This window comes from Ursus americanus, chromosome 25, assembly GCF_024610735.1.
Source record: "Ursus americanus isolate L20-20 chromosome 25, mUrsAme1.1.p, whole genome shotgun sequence".
Taxonomy (NCBI): Eukaryota; Metazoa; Chordata; class Mammalia; order Carnivora; family Ursidae; genus Ursus; species Ursus americanus.
The window spans coordinates 13,377,934-13,396,603 of NC_142151.1; the positions used below are offsets into that span (position 1 = coordinate 13,377,934).

The following is an 18,670-nucleotide window of genomic DNA, read 5'->3' on the forward strand; positions in this document are numbered from 1 at the left end:
GAGGAAGAGCGAGAACCTCAAGCAGGCTCCCTCTCCAGCAGGGAGCCCAGTGTGGGGTTTGTTCTCACGACAAGATCGTAACCTGAGCGGAAACCGAGTGGATGCTCGACTGACTGAGCCACCCAGGCGTCCCACGGTTTGGTTTTTATCACACCGTTTCCAGAGGCTCTGATAACGTGTGTCAGGTGGCAGTACTTTGCATGAGGCTGGGGGTTGGCAAGGGTCACGCTCCTGGAGTGGACAAGAATGAGGGACTGAAGTAGCATTTGAGTTTAACTTAAGGGTAGAAATTGAGGTCTTGGTGGTTTGTTTCTTCCCTACACAGGAGAGTATAGGCACCTGACAGGCTGGAGGTTCCTTTCCCTTATTTTTATCCAGGTGATATGTTCCAGAGAACTTCCCCGGGGGAAGAAAATAGTCACAAAAGGGGAGCGCAGAGCCTAACATTTGTTTAACTGGGGGAGAGAGTGCAGGGAGCAGTTTGCCTCACAGCAGTGTGGTCCACGGTATGGACTTGAGCCTTGGTTGTCAAAACCACCCCTGTCCCTGCACTTGTCCCCAAGGGGCTGCCACCCTGCAGCCCTTAAAGGAAGAGAGGGAGGAATGACAGGTGTGTTGTGAAGCCCCTCTGCGTCATGCCAGGTCCTGTGCTGGGTGTGTTCTCTCGCTCCATCCTCACAGTTGGGGAATCAGTTCCCTGGTGTGTGTGTGTGTGGTTTTTTTAAGATTTTATATTTATTTGCGAGAGAGGGAGAAAGCAACGCATGAGCAGGGGGGGAGGGGCAGAGGGAGAGGGAGAAGCAGGCTCCTCGCTGAGCAGGGAGGCTGAGCAGGGAGCCTGATGCGGGGCGGATCCCAGAACCCCGGGACCATGACCTGAGCCGAAGGCAGACGCTTCACTGACTGAGCCACGGTCCCTCGTTCCTGGTTTCTGGCGGATGTGGACCCTGAGACAGAAAGGTAAGTATTATCAGCTCAGGTGGCAGCGCCATGTTTAAACCCCGGTCTAATTTCCAAGCACAGGATTCTTTATGTAGAGAGAGAAAAATCTGAGGGTCTCAACAAGGCCTAAGTGGTTCACATGCCCAGCACAGAGCCAGAAACCGTGGTCTCTGGGTCCCCCTGCAGAGATGGCAGTGGGGCGCCGTTGCTAGAGCCGAGCTCAGCAGGGGTTTCCACCGCCGCTGCTTCCTGTGAGCCGCTCGGCTTCCGTTTGGCCCGTGGGTCTCACGCCGGACAGCGGTCCTCTTGCGAGGCTTACGGTCTTCGCTTCTTCCGTCCCGCTGCAGATGGATTTGTCCGTAGAAACTCTCTTCAGCTTCATGCAAGAGCGCCAGAAGAGATACGCCAAGTACGCCGAGCAGATCCAGAAGGTCAACGAGATGTCGGCCATCCTCCGCCGCATCCAGATGGGCATCGACCAGACGGTGCCGCTGATGGAGCGGCTCAACAGCCTGCTGCCCGAGGCCGAGAGGCTGGAGCCCTTCAGCATGAAGCCGGAGCGCGAGCTCAAGCTCTAGAGCGCCGCCGGCGGAGGGCCGGGCTCTTGGCCTCTGCGGGCCGGCCTGGCGCCGCCTCCACCCCAGGCCGTTCGGAACCGACGTCGCGGACGTGAGTGGGTCCGGAAGCGGGTGGGAGGCCCTGGGGCTCCCTGCGGGGCTGTGACGCGGTCCGGCGGCCTGCGAACGTGCTGCTGCCCCCTCCCCTCTCCGTGATGCGTTGTCCCCTTTGCAAGACGAACCCAGCTAACTCTCGGTGCTAACCGGAAGTTGGAGCGTTTGAATTATTAGGAATTTGTTACAGAACTCTGTGTCGGGAATTCTCTTTATTTTGTTTAGATTTTTTTGTTTTGAGAGTGTATATTGTCACGTCTAGCTTGCGGAGTGAAAATATGGAGAGAAGGGGAAAACTAATTTAAGAAGCTCTGTGTCCTCAATGCCTTCATGAAATTTTACTCTGGGCTTTCCGGGTTATGAATTGTAAACATAAAGAACTAATTTAATCCAAGTCTCGGTGTTGTTACTGTTCCTACCCTGTTGACGTCACATCAGGTCTTTATCTGGGGCACCGTGTTCCTGCCGCGGCGGAACACTGGTATTTTTGTTGTGTGCTGGGTTGTGGTGTCCCTCGGGTGTCGTCATCAGAGACCGAGGACTTCCTTTGAACGCCCTCCTCAGGCTCATCTCCCACTGATAACTGGTTTCCTTAGTGCAGACGTGGTTCAGGTTTCTTTGTATTACATCAGCACTGGCAGGACTCCGATTTTTGTCACAAGGTCCTCACCCACATTTACTAGCCTGGGAAACCTGTGGCGTGGCCAGGCTTCGAAGGGCCCGCGGCAGGCGTTCCCCGAGCCGCTTGATGTGCCTGACATGGTGCCCGACTACAAGCAGGGCTCTGTAGTCCCGGCCCTTCTTTTCTGAACAGAGGAACCTCACAAGCCTGCCGCGCTTCTGTGGGAGTTCGGGGAAAGAGGCCACCTGAGTAGCCACGGAAGTGCTTAGTGCAGGAGTTTGCACAGTGTCACCGTCCCCAGGGAAGGAAAGGCTGAAGGCTCGAAAAGACTGGAAGAACAGATCGAGGCAGGCACATTGCGACCAGGATGGGGGGACAGGGAAGCCTCTGGGGCCAGGATATCCTGTCAGGACTCACCTCGTTCCCTTTAGTAAATTCTCCCAACTTCAGAAGGTGCTTTTTAGGTGTCAGAAACAGCCTTCCATAGATTTATAATCTTAAGGTTGATCCACTTACTTTAGCATTCTCTCTGGTGAACTTGATCTGATTCTAATCTCAGCTTTTAATCAGATACTATTTTGTAAGATTCGTAAAACCCAGAATAAAACATAGGACATAAAACAACCGGATGACGGAAGAAACATGAGCATTCAAAACTAAATGGAAAAAAGTTTTTGATTCCGACGCAGGAAAAAAAAAAAAAACCCAGCTTCTAGGATTTTCGAAGGAGCAACGAAAACATGTCGGGATTGTTCATCCCTCTGAGCTGGGAAGACCAGATGGACACCGGAGCCCAGGGAAGAGGCCAAGGCAGCATTCCCCCCCCCCTTTCAGGGGCGACCTTCAAATCCCATTTCTGCCTTCCTGGGGACCGATGCCTTCGCATTAGGAAGGCGGGCTAGAGGTGGCCAACTTGAGATCAAGTGGCCTGAGGGAGTCATTGGGGACTAGGCAGCCGGAGCTGAGGAGGGAGGAACTCTCCCTTTCCCCTTCATTGGGTCGCACTGGTGAAAGAAGTTTGTGTTTCTAATGCCTTTTGATGGTCAGGATTTTATTGTGTCTTAAATCATTTCTAGAGGAATCTATTTGAGGGTACAAATCCAGAAAGATGTTTTGTTTCTTAGAAACCTATTAATAGCTAAGGTTGTTTTAGGAAATGTCACGGGAGGGTGGCCACGTTTACTGAATAATGTGTCTTCGCTCCGCTGACGCGCTGTACCCCTTCGGTCCTGTATCCCATTTCCATATGACTGAGGGGCTAGTTCTGAGCTACACTCTCGTCCGCTCATCTTTCTCCCCACCGTTTCGTGTGGTTCTTCATTCTTCTATACTGTTTTAATATAATTTCACAATATGTTTTAATATCGGGTATAGCTAGACTAGGTGCCACCTGTGTTCATCCCTGTTTTTTCCTTTTTTTTTTTTATTTCAAACCAGCAGAAATTGTGTTTTGAAAAAATAATACAAGGAATACTTCTATTCCCTTTGCCAAGACTGACAAGAAGTGGCTTTTTAAAGCCATCGCCATCGTTGTCTTTTTCTGAGTTCCTGGAGTGTGCGGCTCCCAGCTACGAACACGGACGGGCTTGCAGCTTTCAGAGAACGAAGAGCTGTAAAAGCAGCTCAGGCACCGCGCTTCGTCTAATTTACAAATAAAAGCACAGGACGAATAAAATGAGACGCAGACCAAGCCTACTGAGGGCTCACTGTTTCAACAGTTCATGGCGTGAGCATGGCAGGAAGGCGGACCGACCACGGCATGAGAACATTCTCGGCCAGCCAGCCAGCTCGCCAGCCAACCCACCACCCAACTCAAAAGCCAACTCTTCTTCTTATAAGGAAGTTGGGGGCGCCTGGCTGGCCCAGTCGGTGCAGCATGCGACTCTTGATCTCAGGATTGTGAGCTCAGGCCCCATGTTGGATGTAGAGTTTACTGGGGAAAAAATGAGTTTAAAAAAAGTTAGACAAAATGATAATAACTTACGTTTGGGTCCTAAGTAGCGAGGCTACTCATTAACTGGGGAGAAGCAGAGAAGAACAATAGGCAAATTCAGTATTTTTTTAAAGAATTCTAGTGAGTATGATGTGGGGGGTGGTTCTGCAATGTTGTCAACTTGGCTGAGCTGAACTGTTTGCCAGAATCCCCTGCCTTGTTCGTTTCTGGTTCGGTTTGGCTACAAGAGCCGTCTGCATGCGATCTGGAAGTGGACAGAAAGCGGCAGCCGTGCTCCCTGGCCGGAGGCCGCCGACGTCCAGCCCCGCTGCATCTCAGGCTCGCGGCCTGCGGCACCTGTAGCGGGCCTGGCAGCCGGGCTCACGGCTCCGCTGGCTCCCAGGGCTCTGCCTTCGGTTCTTCCACATCCCGGGCCAGGTGGGACTCGAGCTTCTCCCGTAGGTCCTCTGCAGCGGCAGGATGAAGGCTTCGAGAAGAGGGGAGGCCAGCGTGGGTCCCGGCGAGACGTCGCGTGCACCAGAAGCAGCTCGGCGGGGGCTCCCTTAGCAGCACCTGGAATGAAGTGCTTAAGGTCAGTCCTTTAACACCCCCTCCCTGATTCTGGGTCATTCCTAGTGCTGCTTCTCTGATTGAACCCTGATTTAGGTAACATGGCGCTACCAGTCCTTTCCCACCTCAGAATTTTACATTTTTGGGCAGATTCTGGGAATCTGAGTAATTTGCTATTTGAAGAGCTCATTCTGCTGAATCTCTGTTGCTTAACGCCCGGTGACCTGTCTGGAGCCTCTCGGAGCTTTGGGAATAAAGAGGCAGCCTGGCGTTGTGGGGGGCCCTGGCTGTAGCTCTCCAGCCTTGATCTCTGGCAGATGGCTTCGTTTCCCTGAGCCTCTGTCCACCTCCCTACAGCGGGAGCTGGTCTGGATGGGCTCTCGGGCCCCTTCCAGCTCCAGGATTCCACTTCCGTGACCCCTGATACTCCAGCAACATCTTCACCTCTTGTCTCTGAGCACTGGCCCTGTGTTTCGGAAGTGACTTTAAATTCTGAGCTCCCAACAGAGAGAGCTCGTTTCCTTCTTTTTGTTAATTAGAAATTAGAAAGTGTCCGGTGGCTCCCTCCTTTTGAGCACCTGTTTTGCTATCTCCTGACCTATGTGTGCGTCTGTACGTATGAACACTGTCCAACAGGTCCCTACAACCGCAGTGTCCTTGTTTGACTCAAGGTGGAAGTTGGTAGAAGCTGGCCTTCACCCCGTGTCGTGTATGCACGTGAGTTTACAGCGAATGAGTTGTGGGGTTAAGAGCCAGGGATTTCATGAGAGCCTATATAATTTGACAGATGTCACGTCTTTGTTTCCCTTCAAGCTCTGTCCTCCTCAGGAACGTAATTTCTATTCTCCTCAGAGTCAGCATTTGATGAAATGGATTTTGAGGACTCCATACCTGAGATACGGGAGTGCACTCAAGGAATGAGAGGGGCTTTTTGCTTGGTGAAATCCCCTCTGGGTATCCCTTTGCTTTTCCCACTGACAGACAAGAAGGTAGGTGATGGGTATTCCAAGCATGCTGTTTCCAAGGTTACATACACCAACGGAGCTGGGGGACTGACCTGTGCCCCTGCTTCTGTGGGGCTGTAGAACTTACTTAGCTTTGGCATTTCCCTCAGCAGGTCCCCAGGCAAACCCGGGAAACTTCAGGAATGGGAGCTGGGAGCAAACACGGATTAAGATTCTAGAGTGAGTGAAATTTTGTCTTCCCAATTTGTTTATACTAAACCCAGATACACGGCACTCAGCAGGCAGCTACTGAAATGTTAATAAACCTATTAAAGATCGAAGGGTAGCGTGAAGGGACCGTTTTTCTTTTTGGGGGGCGTCGTAGGTGTAAATTGTTCTTCACACCAAGGGAAAGAATCTGCTCTTCTTTCCCCTGCCCTTTCGTTCCTTAGTTAAGAGCCGCATAGCGCCCCCGAGGAGAGGTCACTGGGGTTCACTAATGTACAGTAAGGAACACTTTCTTGCACACACACGAGGCGCGTCGCTGCCATTCAGATGGCCCAACTCCAGAGGGGAAGGGTGACCGGATAGCTTCCTTATTCACATGCCTCAAACTAAAAAAATCAGAATTTTTGGCAACTCAATGTAGCCGCTTCCTAGTCTAACCAGTACGTCCCGGGTGCGCTGACGTGTGCCCATTGCTGTTAGGAATTTGGGCAGAGTTATCCGTGTCGCTCTGAGGCCTGATGGAGTTCACTAAGGACTCCATTTTCTTCGCCAGCCAAGGCATCCTCGTCCTGCTGCCTTTTATCTTCATTATACAGTGAGCGGGATTCACGCTCAGAGCTTTGGTGAACCAAGGACTTTAATTTCAGCCTTTGAAGCTGTCGCAGCTCCCTCGAGCAGCGAGAACCGAGCGCGCAGCCGGACTCCCCGTGTGCCAGCTGCCGTGTTTGCCTGGGACACGGCTCCCGCCGGGCCACAGCCCGCATTTCCCGTGGGACAGCATACCCGCGGACCGTACTGTTTTAGCTGGAAGCAGAGGAATGGCACTGGGTTTTACATAAACCCAGTTCAACGCCTGCGCGTAAACCGCAACGACGGGACCGACTCGTGAACGTCTTCCAAGACAGTGACGTAATTTTCCAGTTGATTTTGCAATACTTTAAAGATACAACCGGGTATAATTATGTTGTCCAAGGATGAATGGGCCCCATGGAATGCTAGAAATAACTCCCTTCCCTCTTCCATTTATAGATGCAGGAGTGATATTCAGAGAAAAGCACCTAGACAAATGTTACTAGATCTAAAACATGTCTGCGTGGTGTCAGAAAACAAAACCAGACAGCGTTTGAAATGACAGTGACGGCTTTGAGGTGGAAAGCTGCTGTCCCCTAATCCCAGTATGTCCACCCTTCCCTTGCCATCTTTGTCTTCCTTGTTTCCCCTCAGCCCGAGCCCTGAGCTGATTTTCGTTGTCAGACCCAAACTAGTCCTCCAGCACTAGCCTGCTCTTACTGGTCTCTAAGAGGCCCCCCAAATCTGTGCACTCAAGTCGTAAGTGGCTTGACCTTCAGGACTTCCCACGATCTGCCCCTTCTTATGAAGCCTCTCCCTGAACACCTGCTTGCACTGGCCACCTTCCATGTCTGGAAGCAGAAGTATTCGACACTCTGTTCCCTCTTCAGGCCCGTGCTGGCCTCCGGGTCTCTGCGAGGTCCCGGCCAAGGCAGCTCTTCTAGTCTTGGCTCACCCAGTGGCATCCTTGCTTTTAAATTTTCTTAAATTTTAACTTCAACTCAGAAGCCTATCCCAACCAAGTTAAATGACATCACCTGTGATTCTCCTCTTACTCCGCAGTAATATGCTTTATTATGAAGCATATTTATGGAGGTAAATGCTTTATTCCTTTGATGCATAAAATTCTTTGACCAACTGATGAGACTAAGCTCCTAGTCTCCTGAACTGTGCTGTGCAGTGTCATTTATAAGCAGAGGGGTCATGAAGATGTACACGGCAAGGATGGAGAACCGACCTGTAACCACTAGTCTCCGTTCTTCCTACAAGAATGATACAGCCGTTGACCTTTGCCATCAGCGTGTACCATGAATGTGCCTCTGGTCGTTCTTCCTACCCTGTCCTTATTCTCGAGTCCGTCAGTCGGCAAGTATTTACCAAGTGTCTGTCTCTCCACCGTAGTGTGCATCTGGGACACGCAGTGAAGGACGAGGCCAGCAGGGAATCGTTAGCCGGGGAGCCGCTGTTTCATGTGACGACGGAGCGCTTCCTGTGTCTGATGCCCTCACCACTGTATTGAGCTCAGTCCCCCTGGACACAAGAACAGCGGGACAGGTTCTGCTGCCACCACCTCCTGCACTCGGATGTTGCTCTTCCCACCAACAGCGGCAAGGAGAGGTCCTTTCTCATTTATGTATAAACAGGTACCAGTTTCGATTTTATTTCATATTAACATACATGACCATCAAAATGAGAAATGCACAATTTAACCATTCAACAGCATCTTTCTCCAAAAGAACTATATTCATATTAAACATTTATACAGTCTTTCCACCTCACTTTACAAATGTCCTAAACCATTGTCCAGCCTTTCTAACAAAAGTCTAGTTTTGCTCTTCAGAAATCACCGTTCAGTGTCATGCCAGTAGACTCCAGGGTGTCCCCTACGATTCCATACTGAAGAGCGGCCAGCCGACCCACGCAGTGGCAGGGCTCGCCCCGGAGGCCCAGCGGTGTCGGGCCCCAGGACTGCGTATTTGACATTCGCAACCAAGGACGAAGGCTGTAGGGTAAGACTACCTCATAGTCACAGGAAGGAAGGGGACCATGGCCAGGAGAAATCCCGAATGCTGGACGTTCCCTCAACCCTCCTGCGACATACGTAACACTGGAGCTCTTGCTTTCATTTCTTAAAAATGTCCCACAGTTGTGACCAGACTCTGGAAGAGGTGAGCTCTCCCTCGCTTGGTGTATATACAACACCTCGAAAAGGACTGACACCTTGAGAATGTCTGATTACATCCCGAATGTAAGTGTATGTAGAAAAACTCAGATCATTTCACAGAACTTCTTCCGTACAGTAACCCCGAGCTCCCTACGCAGTGTCCGCTCTTCCTGCCTTCGTTTGACACCCGGATCACAGCACGTTATTCGCGTGCAAGCAGTTATGTTAAGGGACGCTCGGAATCATCGCGAGCAAGTCCGTTCTGAATCACATCATTCTGTGCTGGTTTCAGCAGTCATCATAGGAAGCATGAAGTCACATCCTAATCGAAGGACTATCCATTTCTCGAACACAGAAAAACCTGAGATATGAGTCAGCAACTAGCTACACTTACAGTAAAGAACAATGACACCCCCCCCCCAAAGCTGCTGACGTGAATCAAGGCTTCAAAAGAGGACCATACTGTAGCTGACAAGACCCAAGCCAGGAAGTCTAAAAGCAGATATGTCCTAATCACTTGTGGACTTGTTCCAATCAACTCCTATTTTCAGCTGCCAGGACTGATTCCATACAGTGATTGTAGGTCAGAGACTGAGAGACCGCCTTGGTCCCGCTCCATTTTGATATGTCCCTTCTACTAAAAATATGCTGGGGAGAGTTTCTGAGAAGAGCTTGGCTGTGGCTCTCCACTCTGCTCACAACGAAACAAACTCCCAACACCTCCCTCACCCTCCTGTACCGTTTCATCCTGAACCCTCCTCTCTGAATTAGCCTCTCAGCCCCATTACAGACTACCTCCCTCATCACATGCTCAGGGGAACAAAACCACTGAGAAAAAGGAGTTTCCTGCCTCTCTTTAGCAGTTTTAATTCTTTAATCTTCCCAGAGCTTTTCTCCCTCTCGGTAGTTTCCTATAAAAGTCTACCTGACTGTTCGGTTTTTACAAAATGTATCTGTGCAAAGAAACCGAAATAGAAAAAATCTACTTTGGCTGAGAACTTCGAAGGGGCTGCTTATCCTGCTACCAACCCAAAGAAATTCACATCTGGCTTCAAGCAAGTTCACCTTAATTTAAAGGATTAACAATCCCATTTGGAACAATTCTCTGCTTTACATGGAGGGAGGTAGACTTGTTTAGCCTCCCGACCGACCTTAAATCATTATGTGGCCAGATTCCTGGCTGCTCAATTGAATCCTAGATGGCTTCCCTTCTCTTCGTCAAGCTGAGAAGAAAAAATTAACTCCATCCAGGCCCAACTGAAAATTTGTGCAGAGATGGTCTGAATTGGTCTGCAAAGCGTGACTAGCTCCCTGCCTGTTCACAATGCCTAGAAGGCAGGCTACCGGACCTGGTAGTGGTGAAAGCCCCGACTTGCGGTCTGAGGTACTGGGTTTGCTCTAAAGTCGACCTTGGCAAGGCCCCTGACGGTCTGTGCAGCAGAACGAGGCTCCCATCGCTCGGCTGCCGGGCGAGCTTGGACGTGCGGATCCGCCTTGCACGGGGTCACTGCTCTTGCGTTCACCATGAGGTCCTGTCCCTGATGGGGTCTACCCGCCCAACCCACGAGCTGGCTCAGTCTCAGCGCTAAGGTGCACTACGGAAGGGGCCGGACAGAGACTAGGGCTCGAGATTCGTGTAGCACACCACGACAACGGGAGGGCACGGTGTCCTCCAACACCAGATCAAGCTGGATTCAATAAGAACGAGGGGATGTGCGCCGCGTACAATGTTTCATCTGTCTAGGAGGAAATCTAGGGTCTGCCCTTCCACTCTTGTTGAGAAATAGCTGCTCTCTCAAGTGCAGACGCTGAGAGAACAGCCCTGTTGATCCATCTTTTGCTTTTACACCATAGCTCCATTTTCCAAAAATATATATGTATGTACATATATATATTTCAGATTTACAGGGAATTTTTTTTTTTTGTGAAGAAAAATATTGTCCATAGAAGTCACAAGTGTCTTCCTTCTCAGGAGACCTCAATGATTTCCATGCTGCCTGAAAAGCTAGACTGGCTGCCCACTTTCCCCAGTTCTTCCCGCGACCTGTTCTCCGACATGATGCTCTCGCCAAATTCCATCTGGCAGCTTCTGCGTTTAAACTGCTTTTCGAAGGGGCTCTCTTCGTGCCAGCTCCGCCGGGAGTCGGCTCTGTCACTTGGCTTCTGCCGCCGGCGCACGGAGTGGACTTGGTCGCCGCAGGTGGGCAGCTGGCTGCAGCTGTAGGCGGAGTAGCCGGCGCTGCCCCCGTACACGGCCGAGGCCGAGTAGAAGTGAGAGGACTCCGTGGCAAAATACCAGCTGCTGGTCAAGGAAGGGGTGGAGGTCTGGGGAGCCAAGATGTCCGAATGCCAGCCCTTGAGGCCCAGCCCGGCGGCAGACTTGGCAAGGTGTTGCTGGCTGGTGGACAGGCCGAAAAGGAAGTTGGGGTGGTAGTTGTCCTCCACGCTCCCACTCCGATGCAGCGGGGAGAAGAGGGCCCGCTGGGCGGCCCCGCTGCTGCTGGCTCTTCCTGCATGCAGTCGTTTGCCCTGGCCATCGGAAGGCCTGGCCGGCTGAGGCTTCCTGGGAAGGCTGGCTTCCTCCTTATCTGGGCTGGTCTCTGGGGTCTGCTCCGATACTTCCTCGACTGGCGAGAACTGGCAGAGCTTGCTGGTCCCCTCCAGGGTCGTGGAAGGTTTGTAGTATTCCAGAGCATCTTCGGAGGAGGAGAAGCCATGCAAGGAGGCTGCCATGCTGGCGGAGTACGAAACGGATTTGATGTCCAGAGAGAAGGAGCGCTTGAGCTTATTGCTGTCTTCTAGCTTGCCTGAGGGCAGGTGGAGGCCGCTCAGCGCCTGGACCAGCGCGCTGTCCTCCAACAGCGGGGGCTGCGTGCCGGGCGCGCTGGCAGGATGCGCGGGCCTCTGCCCTGCCGCCTCTGAGGTAGCGGAGTTGGCGCAGGGTGGACTGAGGCACATCTCGCTCTTCTGTCCACCCTCGGAGACCGCGGGGCCAGGTTCATTTGGCTTCTCCAGGTGCAGCAGCTTGAGTTTGCTCTTTGGCCCCGATGCGCCGGTCTGGTTCTTAATCTTCTTCTCATAGTCCAGGAGTTGGCCCAGAAAATTGAAGTTTGGAGATATAGTAGGTCTTTTTTCTTTCACAAATCTATGAAGAGAGGAAAGACATAAAAGTCTTGAATTTTGCAACTATGCTTTATCTTAAAAACAGACAACAGAACAGTAAATGAATAAATAAGGTAGGGAATTATTAGCGCCTCCCAAACACCTATGGCAGATGACGGTATGAAAGTTTGGGGAGACAGCGCATGTCCCTGGAGCATGCGGGGGGGGGGGCAGGCCCCCAAAGCTCTAGTTTTAGCCTCCTTATTCTCAAGGACCCAGAGTTTCCAATGCAACTGACAAGCGAGGATTCTGGCCTCAGCACCGGGGCCCACCCTCCACCCCGCCCCCTGCCAACGCTGGTGCCGCCATCAGAATTACAGGGTAGCGGCCACTCTCCAGCTTCAGCGTCCCAGTATCGTGCCTTCTCAAGGTCCCCACAGTCACTTCCTCAGGACAGTTCATGTTTTAATTAATGACCAGAAAAGCGGGTATCAGATGACCTGAGTACCATAGCACACCCTCGAGTTCCTTCTCCTCGCCTCCAGCACAACAGAACCGTCAGCTCTCAGGGGGCCTGTGTGCTGAGCACTAGGCTGAGGCGTCACAGCATCATCTCTCAGTCCCCAAACCACCCCGTGTCCGGTGGTGCATTACCCCCATCACACAGGGACACGAAGTCCTTAAGTGACTTGCTCGAAATCACACAGCTGGGGTTCAGAACCAGGCCTAATGTCTGGGTCCATTTTTGTAACCACTGTGTTAAAAAAGAATCATCAAGGGGTAAAAACTAGTAATAAGTCACTTTTATGTTTAATTGTGGAAACACAAACTCTTAGAGATCGTAGACAGATTCCCCAGTGGCTCGTGACCTTCACGGCCACTCCGCAGAAGATGCAGGAGTGAAACTACACTGAAGATTCGTATTTGAACGTGGAAAGAGAAAAATCACGAACTCCCTGGATATCAAGTAACCTAAAGCAAATGAACGAAGCCAGAAACAACTGGCTCCACTGTAGCAAGTGCAAATGTAGGAAATGAAGAATGCCTTTCCTTCCAGTTTCTACGAGGCCCCAGACCTGCAGGGAGAAAAGCCTGACGGGGGGACGAGGGAACTGATGCAGACCAAGGCAACACCCTTCTGAGAAGCTGCTCCGGTAGCTCATTTCTTTCCAGACCTTCCAATTTGAGGGGCAAAAAGTCGAATTGTTACAACAGGCCCGTGTCTGTATTTACTGGCTCTTTATTGCATGAAAACTAACGCCCTCTACCCTGTAGCACGAAGAGGCCTCCGATTCACCCACTAAACAAACTCTGGTCTGTGCGCTCTTGTCACGTGCCTGCCCTCCACCTGGACCAAGGGTGGGAGGAGCAACCCAGTCCAAGTGCAGAATTGGGGCAACTCTAGAATACAGGAATTTTACTCGGTGAACGAACTTTGACAATTTGCTCTCGGCTTTTTCCTCACAGGGACAGAGGCACAAAGTTTGAAGCAGAGGAGGAATTCTGGAATGGGCATTGCGCTGGAGCTTTTTTCCTCCTAGGTACTTCCCCAATTAGGAAAAGATACAAACTCACTTAACAGGATGGTGATCGGTTTAGATTTGTTGTTCCTGAAAATTCAAAAGTAGCCGAGGATGAATCTGACACGTGTGGGTGGAATTCTTGCGAACTTATAAAAGTGTATTCTTCTCTGGTCTTTGCAACACCATTCAAAAACCCAGTCACCTGTAAAGCGTGTAACTAAAATAGTCCTCATTTGCTTTCATTTGGTTACCTGCCCTCATCTCCCTTCACGCTTCAGGTCAAATGAAAAGCCCATCATCGCACAAGACGAGTTCCGGCCCTCACCTGTAAGCTTCGTCTAAGGACATGTCCATCCTCTTCATGATGTAGGCGATGGCGATGGTGGCCGAGCGAGAGATGCCCGCTAAGCAGTGCACCAGGACACGACCGTTGGAGGCCTTGGCTTTCTCTGCGGGCGTCAAATTCAAGTAGGGTCACAAGAACAACCGTGGTCAACAGTGAGATCTTGCTGCCATGTACTTCCTTTCATCTGATAACTCAAAGTAGAGCTCATCTACTTACACGTTGTTCCCTTCAGTAGTTTCTTAGGGAGATAAAGGAAGAGCACTTTCCCACCATTTACATACAGGACAACGAGGGCCAGACGTGTTAGTCAGCAATGAGTCCCTGACTCAGGCTCTCCTCTTACTGAGTATATTTCCCAATGGGTTTTTTACATGATTTTTTTTTATTTTAAGAACTTTCCCTGGGTATAAATCCTACATTGTGATGACATGATTCTACTTGTTTAGTGTGGAAAATTTCAGAATACAGAGAAGTATAAAGAAAATAACATCCCAAATCCTAAGATGTAGCTAATATTTTGTTTACCCATGTTGTCTGACACTTCAACTTTTTTCTAGTTAGGTAAGAGATACTAAACTTTTTTCCAGTTTTGAGGTAGAATTTTCAGTTTTGAGATATAACTGACCTCTAACATCGTATTCAGGTGTCCAGTATGGTGATTTGCTACATGGAAGAGGTATGACATTTTTAAAAATATTTTCTCATTTCAAACATCTGCGACATACATGACTAATTTAAAAAGCAGAAGGAGGGGGAGAGAGAGGACTTCATCACCGTATCGCAGCAGAATGCAAGAAGATGCCAGGTCAAGCTACTTTTAAAATGCTGACTCACAGAACATATCTCCTATAGTTTCCTATTTTTGTTTAGACTTTCCTGTATGTCATCAAGTGGCTCAACAACTTTATTTGCTGAATTTAAGAAGAAAACCAGGTATATGCTATGAATCAGGGTTAGCAGCCCACTTTAGCGAGGACCAGGGGAACCTGAACCTTTCCTGGGTATCCAGGAGTTCCTGACTGCATCATAGATATTCCGCACAACATGGCAGGACTTGTGGACACCTTGTTAGAGCCAAGAACACTCGACCCAACGGCACTGCCATCTCTCCCTGTTGAAGGGTTAAAAGCGTACTTTGTAGGAGTAAGTGAAGTTACCCCACGCAGCCTGGAAGCCACTAACATTTTAGCCAGTACTGGGCCTGCCTCGATTCTAAACGACACGCGTGCCTTTCCCCATGAGCCGCTGCTGTGGAGCTCAGCTCTTCCCTTTCACTCGTTTTAGCTGATACCAGCAAAAGTTACCAAACCTTATATTCAAATTCTTATAATTAACAGATACACTGGGGGTCTGCTCTGGCCACACCAGTCTCCCCACTTCTGCTAGAAATACTACAAATTACTCACGTATGGGATTTATTCTTCATTGTGTACAAAACACATAGGACGTTTGGATAGTATATGAATAATCAAACAGCTAAGCTTTCCTTTAGATAGTGAAATCAAACACAATGAAACAGTAACAAATGAATATAAATTCTTCTTGAAACAAAGAAATATGTACTATGCAACATAAGATATGAACCCATGTACGTAGAGCCCCATGCCTTCCTGGGCCTGTTCCGTTCTCTTGTCTCACCTACACCGTCCTCAGCCTGTACTAACAGTATTTCCCCTTTGCCGAGGCTGCTAAGAAGCTCGAAGCTGAGATTTTTCACTCAATTTCAATAGGTAACTGTAATTCAGATTTTATTGTAGCTTTTCTAGCCCCATATTACTCGGTTCTTGCCCTTTGATCCTGTTTTAATGTGTAATGTGTGTATTTTTTGATCCCAGTCTCATGCTGTAAGCTGCTTTAAATTCTTATTGGAAGTAGGCTGGGTTTCAATTTTTTTTAATTGTATTTAGTTAGAGAGTGTGTATGTACTCAAGTGGGGGGGGGGCAGTGGGGAGTTGGAGGGGCAGAGGGAGAGAGAGTCTTCAGCAGGCTCCCTGCCCAGCACAGAGCCTGACGGGGCTCCATCTCACAAGCCTGAGAGATCAAGAGTCAGACGCTTAATGACTGAGCCACACAGGTGCCTCTCAAATTTTTAAAAAATGTTGACAATATTCTCTCAATTATATAAAATAGTTATCTCAGAACAAGACTATAAGGACCTAGAAGGGTCTTCCTTCTACCTCAGAGGGCTTCACACTGGGCATATATTATGCACCCAGTGAATACTGGCTGGCTAATACAGACCTTAAAAAGCAATCTTTATACAACATGTGAAAAAGGTTGAGAGGAAATAAAACGACGATGATAACAGATGTGTTAGGATGTTGAGGTTATAGGTTTCCTTTTCTCTGTTTTTCAGATACTCTGGATTATACTTACATTGCTTTTACAATCACAACACTTTTGAGGATGTATTTTAGAAATCTTAGGGGCGCCTGGGTGGCTCAGTCAGTTAAGCATCTGACTCGATTTCAGCTCAGGTCATGATCTCAGGGCTGTGGGATCAAGCCCTGTGGGCTCCACGCTTGGCAGGGAGTCTACTTGGGACTCACCCTCTCCCTCTGCTACACACCGCCCCCCCCCATGCGAGAGCTCTCAAATAAATAAATAAATCTTTAAACCAAATCTAACGAGTATTACACTGGATTGGGGTTCTGCTCTTGGCAGAAAGGAGAGCTAAAGGGAGTCTTAAAGCAAAGGAAGTCACAAACACAGAGACCTGGCAGAGAGAAGGGAAAGGTGAGCGAGGGGCTGTACAGTGGGACCCGATGGGCTTCTCAGACAACAGTCCACGGTGGCTGCCTTGCACGCGCCGTGGGGCAAGGGGGTAATGAGAAAGAAGGTTTCGAAGCTGGGGAGGAGGTGCCAGAGGGCCTGGGAATGTTAGGCTAAGGACCGCAGGTTGCTGAACAGGGGACAGCAAAAGCGCTGACAGTGACAATGGAAAGGAGAAGAGTAAGCTGTCACTACAGCAGTTCGGGAATAAAAATCTAGCTCAAAAAAAAAGGCAGAGAGGATAACAAATGAAAAGGGTTAGGGGGAGCCAGTGAGGATGCGACGTTATAAACGCTAAAAATAAAGAAGCAGTAATTGAGCGTACAGAGAACAGCGCTAAGAAAAAAACCCAAAGAACTTCTCAGATGATCATTTGTAAAATCGCTACTATTTAGTAAGAGTCAGTTATGAGTTAGTTAGGCACTTTGCAAGGTATTCTCCGTCCGTTATCTATTTTAATCCTCACAACGCCCCTCTAAAGTACATACACTATTGTCAGTTTCCAGTTCAGGGTACTGAGAAACTTACCCCAAATCACTTAACTAACCAAGGCAGGCAGGACCCAAATACAGTTTGGCTCCAAAGTACATGCCTTAGTCACCTCCCTGTATGGCCTACACGCAAACTCAAGAGGCGGGGCAGGAGCCCTGGGCGCGGTGGGGGGCGGGGGGGAGCAGCCAGCTGGCACCGGGCACCTCCAGAGTGTCCCCTAGTCCCAGGCAACCCCAGCTCACTGTTGCCCATGGGAACTAAAAATAAATTTAAAACTCCGTGAACACTTGAGTCCTTCCAACAAACCCATAAATTTATTGAAATTTATCTTAATAATAAAAAGACAACCCCCCCCCAAGCCTGTAAGTCATTCAGCCCTGGTACGGGGGCAGTATTCCCACTGTGCACCCTGCCAGGACTGACCACAGCAGAGAGCCCCGCGGAGCCCAGCAACCACCCTGACCGTGCGCTGGACTCTGAAGAGTTCACCCTGAATTACCTGGGGGCAGGGTGGGGGGGGGAATGGTGGCCCTAGTAAATGGGCCGAGCAGGTGAAATACTGGGAAGTATAAATATTTTCAAGATACTACAAATAAATTACAATACGTATTTGGGTGTGTTTAACCAAGTTGGAATATGGTAAATTCCTTCTGTCTGAATTAAGTGGCAGGGTGACGCCAATGTCTCCCAGGAAAGAAAGCAGCAAGCTGGGGCAAAGTTACTCATATTCTCTTCTCTGCTAACCCTCCTAAAGCTTGAACACTGACGAGTTCTCTTCTAAACAGATCCTGAAATTGCACTTTCAGCTGAAATTAGAGCCGAATGTCTTTGGATTGACGTGACACGCAACAGAACGTTAACCGTGTTATTTCCTAAAGAGGCACAAACTGAATGATAAACTGAACACTTCCTAGAAGTGGGGGTGATTCATCTGGGAGTTTTGTTTGTGAATGTTATAATGTGAATTATCTAAGCGTTTATCTTCTAACGTTTCAAAGAATGCATCCTAATTAAAGATGAAAATTTTTGGCAATCTGGAATCTTGAAGGGAACAAAAAAGGGGGGGGGACTGTTCTGGAATCACTCAAAGTTCCAAAAGCATTATCTAGAAATTCCTCTCACAGATGAAAGGGTACAGCTGAGAGGCTTAATGTACATAATTTCACATTTTAAAAGGAACTAGTTCTTTTTTTAATTACAGTAATAAATTGAGAGTATTTAATTATGGGTTAGCATGCACACGCTTATGTGAGTAGAGGAAGAAAACAGCAGAAACTTCTCACATGGGACACAGGAGTGAAGGTCATTGCGCTGCTCAAGAGCGAACAGCGTTATCTCCCCGGTGTGGCCACTCTCCGCTAAAACTACATTTCAAATACATCACCGGTTTCCCACAGCAGACCTGACCTCAGGCACCGCAGTGTCACCACGCACCCGCAGCTCGGCGTCAGGAGGCTGACTGGCTGGCCAGCGGAACACAGCACAGGACGGATCAGAGCCTGTCACAACCACCCCCAAGGAAGTGACTGGGTGTGTGTGTGTGTGTGCTGGGATTTTATTAGATCCCACACTACTTGAAATTACTGGCACACGTGGACTGAGGCTTACAAATCTTGTGACATAAGACTTTAAATGGAATGGGATTTGTTTTCACAGGATTTGACTTTTCTCTGGGGAGAACCCAGCAGCGAGGTAAAAACAGTTTAAGGAATGCCACCAAAGTTTCCAAAAGTCTTTTATAGGATTTGAAAAAATGGCTAAAGTTTAATCCCAGTAGTTTAACTGATTTTC

At 49.3% G+C, this 18,670-nt stretch overlaps 2 protein-coding genes across 5 annotated transcripts in view; one reads left to right on the forward strand and one right to left on the reverse strand.

Annotated features, from left to right (window-relative positions):
* Positions 1-2,007, forward strand: part of BORCS5 (BLOC-1 related complex subunit 5) — a 92,870-nt gene extending 90,863 nt beyond the window's left edge. The window contains exon 4 of the mRNA XM_045781438.2: positions 1,290-2,007. Within this exon, the coding sequence (XP_045637394.1) occupies positions 1,290-1,520 (231 nt within the window). The 3' untranslated portion in view covers positions 1,521-2,007. The remainder of the gene's footprint in view (positions 1-1,289) is intronic.
* Positions 2,008-10,538: 8,531 nt separating this feature from the next.
* Positions 10,539-18,670, reverse strand: part of DUSP16 (dual specificity phosphatase 16) — a 73,153-nt gene continuing 65,021 nt past the window's right edge. For all 4 annotated transcript variants that reach the window (XM_045781437.2, XM_045781433.2, XM_045781435.2 and 1 more), the window contains 2 exons: positions 13,595-13,718; positions 10,539-11,789 (listed from right to left, as the gene is read on the reverse strand). In XM_045781437.2, coding sequence (XP_045637393.1) covers positions 10,613-11,789; positions 13,595-13,718 — 1,301 coding nt within the window. In that variant the 3' untranslated portion in view covers positions 10,539-10,612. The remainder of the gene's footprint in view (positions 11,790-13,594; positions 13,719-18,670) is intronic.